This window comes from Dreissena polymorpha, chromosome 7 (assembly GCF_020536995.1).
Source record: "Dreissena polymorpha isolate Duluth1 chromosome 7, UMN_Dpol_1.0, whole genome shotgun sequence".
Taxonomy (NCBI): domain Eukaryota; kingdom Metazoa; phylum Mollusca; class Bivalvia; order Myida; family Dreissenidae; genus Dreissena; species Dreissena polymorpha.
In genome coordinates this window covers 57,113,892-57,117,836 of record NC_068361.1, presented here as the reverse complement: position 1 = coordinate 57,117,836, position 3,945 = coordinate 57,113,892, and the positions used below count along the sequence as shown (strand labels likewise).

The 3,945-nt window shown below is 33.6% G+C and overlaps 1 protein-coding gene across 1 annotated transcript; it reads right to left on the bottom strand.

The window, feature by feature from the left end:
* Nucleotides 1–277: 277 nt before the first annotated feature.
* On the bottom strand, nucleotides 278–3,545 carry LOC127839728 (cell adhesion molecule DSCAML1-like). Its single transcript, XM_052368114.1, has 5 exons — nucleotides 3,316–3,545; nucleotides 2,436–2,735; nucleotides 2,163–2,306; nucleotides 1,106–1,136; nucleotides 278–362 (listed from the first exon to the last, which is right to left on the bottom strand). Exons 1-5 carry the CDS (start codon nucleotides 3,458–3,460, stop codon nucleotides 278–280), a joined length of 705 nt encoding a protein of 234 aa, XP_052224074.1. The 5' UTR covers nucleotides 3,461–3,545.
* Between the last annotated feature and the right edge of the window lie 400 nt (nucleotides 3,546–3,945).

Here is a 3,945-nt window from a genome sequence, read left to right as displayed (position 1 = left end):
GACTAATCAGCGCATCTATTTGAAATTTCACATAACGTTGCATGCAGTAATAAGTAAGTATTAAGTATTTAAATATGGGACGAGTCAATGTCTGAGAGACCATCAAAATGCATATGTTATGACTATTCTATTTATGTATATGTTATGATTATTATATATATGTATATGTTATGACTATTCAATATATGTTTATGTTATGACTATTCTATATATGTATATGTTATGACTATTGTATATATGTATATTAATGATTAGTCTATATATGTATATGTAATGACTATTCTATATTTATGTACTCACTAAGAGCCTCGTAGTGGGCCATTGTGACGTTTGCCGGATCGTCTGCAGCGGCTGTTTTGGTTCTTATTATGGAACATAAATTAACTTTTTTTTAAATATTCTCAGTGCAATTACACCCTTCTCTACTTGTTATAAAATGAATATTATCAATCTCATACTTTTACATCTAAAAAAGAATTTATTCAATGATACATATCTGCTCTCTTACACGTCGGTGTTTTGTTGTAAACACACGTATCATTTACAAAATCTATTATATATAGTCAGATATAAAAAGACAGATTGTTTAATGCAACGAATCATCATCTTTCTCGTAACTTGGGTTTTGTAAGTACATGTGTACATCGACATACTGAATTACAGCTAATTTAAGAACTCAGAATGTAAAAAATGTATAATGAACTGCGTTTTCATTGTGTCACTTTTTTGTAAAATTATAAAAAACTGTTATGTAAAAACCATTTTCTCAAAAATTCTCTAAAACAAAGAAGATTAGTAACACAAACCTATAGAAACCTTCAAAACAACAGTGCGACGTTTTCAAATAAAACTCTCCAGGCAAAAGCATTGCATTAACAGATACATCCGCTTAGACATATAAATTGACGTCTTTATGAAGATCGTATTGAATCTGTGTGAATTGATTGCTTAGTGAATTAAACATACACGAATTGTACACAGTGAAAGACATTCGAATAATAAAACTTCACGTTTCTAGACTTGAATCTGTGTACAATACTAAAAAGATATTAATACTACTGTTTTGTTACGATGGCAACATTATACATAATAAAGCAATACATACGTAGAAGCAGTTGCCAATCCTTCGTGGACACCTGTAAATATTAACTCGTACATTGAGTGAGTTTGTTGATATCTATGTGATAATTAATGTACGATTACTGTTTGGCGAGTATATTCCGGACGAAATTTGCATTAATTTCGGAATTGTTTGAATAACTGGTCGATTTCAACGTAGAATTTTTTACAATAAGCATCCTGTTTTTTGATGTTTGCGAATATTAAGATATCACTAGCATGTGGGGAACTTCAAACACCGTCTTTTGCACGTTGACTAAAGTATTTTAAGACGTTTTGTGAATCGCAATTTAAATAAAGTAATGCTTTATAACTAAATTTAGTCAGTATAAGAATAAAAATTTATGATCTGTGGACATTGTCTGTAAACAAAATATTATAAATCTTCAATTTCAGAAGAACGTTCAAATACATCCTGAAACATGAGCGCTGAATTCGGATTGTGTTGCGTATGCGCCATACATAACATTAGCCCAGACGACAGTCGCATACGTTTTAGGCTACCAGCATAAAGGCGTTTGCTTTGTTGAATACAATTTAGACTGCCTTGATATTAATTTTATTTCTTTGAATGGTATAACACAATTCAAAAAGCGGTTACGAAATACAAATATTTTAAACCGGTAAATACTATTGTCCGAAAAATACAAACAAGTATGGAAAAAATGATTTAAGTATTACTTAATAATACAGTAACAATCACCCTACGAGCATGATACAATATTTATTAGGTCTAACCCTCTTAACTACATAACTATAATGACAAATGCAGTTATAATCTTTTATAAGCAAAGTCATCAACATTACAAGAGGTTACTGATTGTTTTCTATTTTGATTATGTTGCTTACATCTTCGTTAACTGCCTGATGGCTAACTTTTCCTTGAGTAAATTGTTTTTTATATGAATTGAAATAAACGGACAATAGTTCATGAATACCATAAATAAGGTTATTTACATGCACAAATAAACAACGAAACTTCTTGCTTACATGACATACACCTTACTTGAATACCATAAATATTGCAATATTTTGAAACAAACCTTTCTTCGTGAAGTGGATGTGGTTAGTAAGACGCAAGAAAATAAGAACCGAAATGAAGCCAACAAGCAAAATCCCCGGCACAACTGCCCCAACAATACACCCAACCTGGGACAGCGATTGATGAGTGGCTCTTGTGGTGCTGGCTGAAACAGGAAGTGCGCGATGACTTATAATTCGTTTTTCTAAGGTGTTGATGTTTTATTAAATTCAACACGTGCGTTATTTATCGCAAGTTGTATTACAAACATTTTTTATGACACGATATTATTTACCTGGTGTTAAAAAGGTTATTGTGTCAGTAGCATATGATGCTCCAAACTTGTTTCTAGCAAATATCCTTGCTTGATATTCCGTTCCAGTGCTTAGGTTGTCAACGCTGGCATTCATCAGTGGCGTTGATGTGTTCTCCACAACAGAAAGTTGCTCCCATACTTGCGAGCCAGTTGTTTTGTATTCGATAATAAATGTCTGCACAGATCCTCCGTTATCTCCAGGTAGCCAGTAAAAAGTCACTGTTGTTTGATTTTGCAAGTGTTGTGTGTAATGGAAGTATCCCGGCACGCTCGGTTTAGCTGTAATATATGAAACCTTTTCTAATGTAAAAACATAACATAAACTATAATCATAATACAAATTAAAATTCGCCGTCATGTACAAGTACTAGTAATATATAAACAATATAAATAATAAGTGTTCCTTGGATGTGAGCACCATAATCACAACATATTAAAAGGGATGTATGCAACTGTTGTTTATATTTTGTATAATTGATATTCACGTTAATAGCAAATATTATGTTTCAAATCTTACTCAAGTGCCATAAACATTCGCCCAGAGATTCGACGCATTCCAAGCAGAACACTAACAAATCCCTGCCTTCATTGCTAAGCGCGTTATGATGGTCGATTGAAAATGTATTGCCATTTTGTATGATTTAACGTTCGTATGGTTTATCTTAATTATCATTTCTGACTGTAAATCATATTTGAACAGATCCGTTATGAAGGCACTTTGACATGGATTTGCATGTCACATGAAAAAGTAACGAAGCTAACAATCCTTCCGGATCATGTAGGAGATTACTTGTTAACGCAGTCAGTGCCTGCATTAAACATTCTAAGGGAAGTAAAAACTGCGAGGGAATTTGATTACCTTGACGAAGGATGTTATAATGCTCGATCCAGGCTGTACCAATGGTGTTACTGACGACAACTTGATAGCTTCCATAGTCAGACTGCTGAATGTTGAGCACGGTTAGATTCGATACCAAGTCCTCAGAAACAATCTTATACTTCATTCCATCGGTAATTTGTGTACAGGTTGGAGCACACTTGTGCCAAGAAAATTGTGGCGTTGGATAGGCGATGGCGTAAAATACCAAAGTAACGTTTTCATTGTGTGCGCTGCTGACGTTGTTGAGAATGTCTCTATTTGGAGATCTTCTGGGCGCGCCTGCAACATCAATGAATATCTTAGGTTGCCGTAGGGCAAAGTATTTGATGCCTCGTGGTGAGTTCACGGGTTCAATCCCATGTTTGTATGTGTCATGAAGATCGCACTCAAAGATACCATGTACTCAACTATTGAACGGATAGATATGTACATAAGAATTGGTATTGCAATGCAATTAAGCTAACCAATGATGTACAAAACCACTAGCATAACCAATGCGTCCACAAAAGGAAAAGCAGTAGAGTATATGTTCTCACATTATGTACATATATTTATACGTTTAAAGATCTCAATAAATTGTCAAATACATGTTTTGTATTGATACCTCAT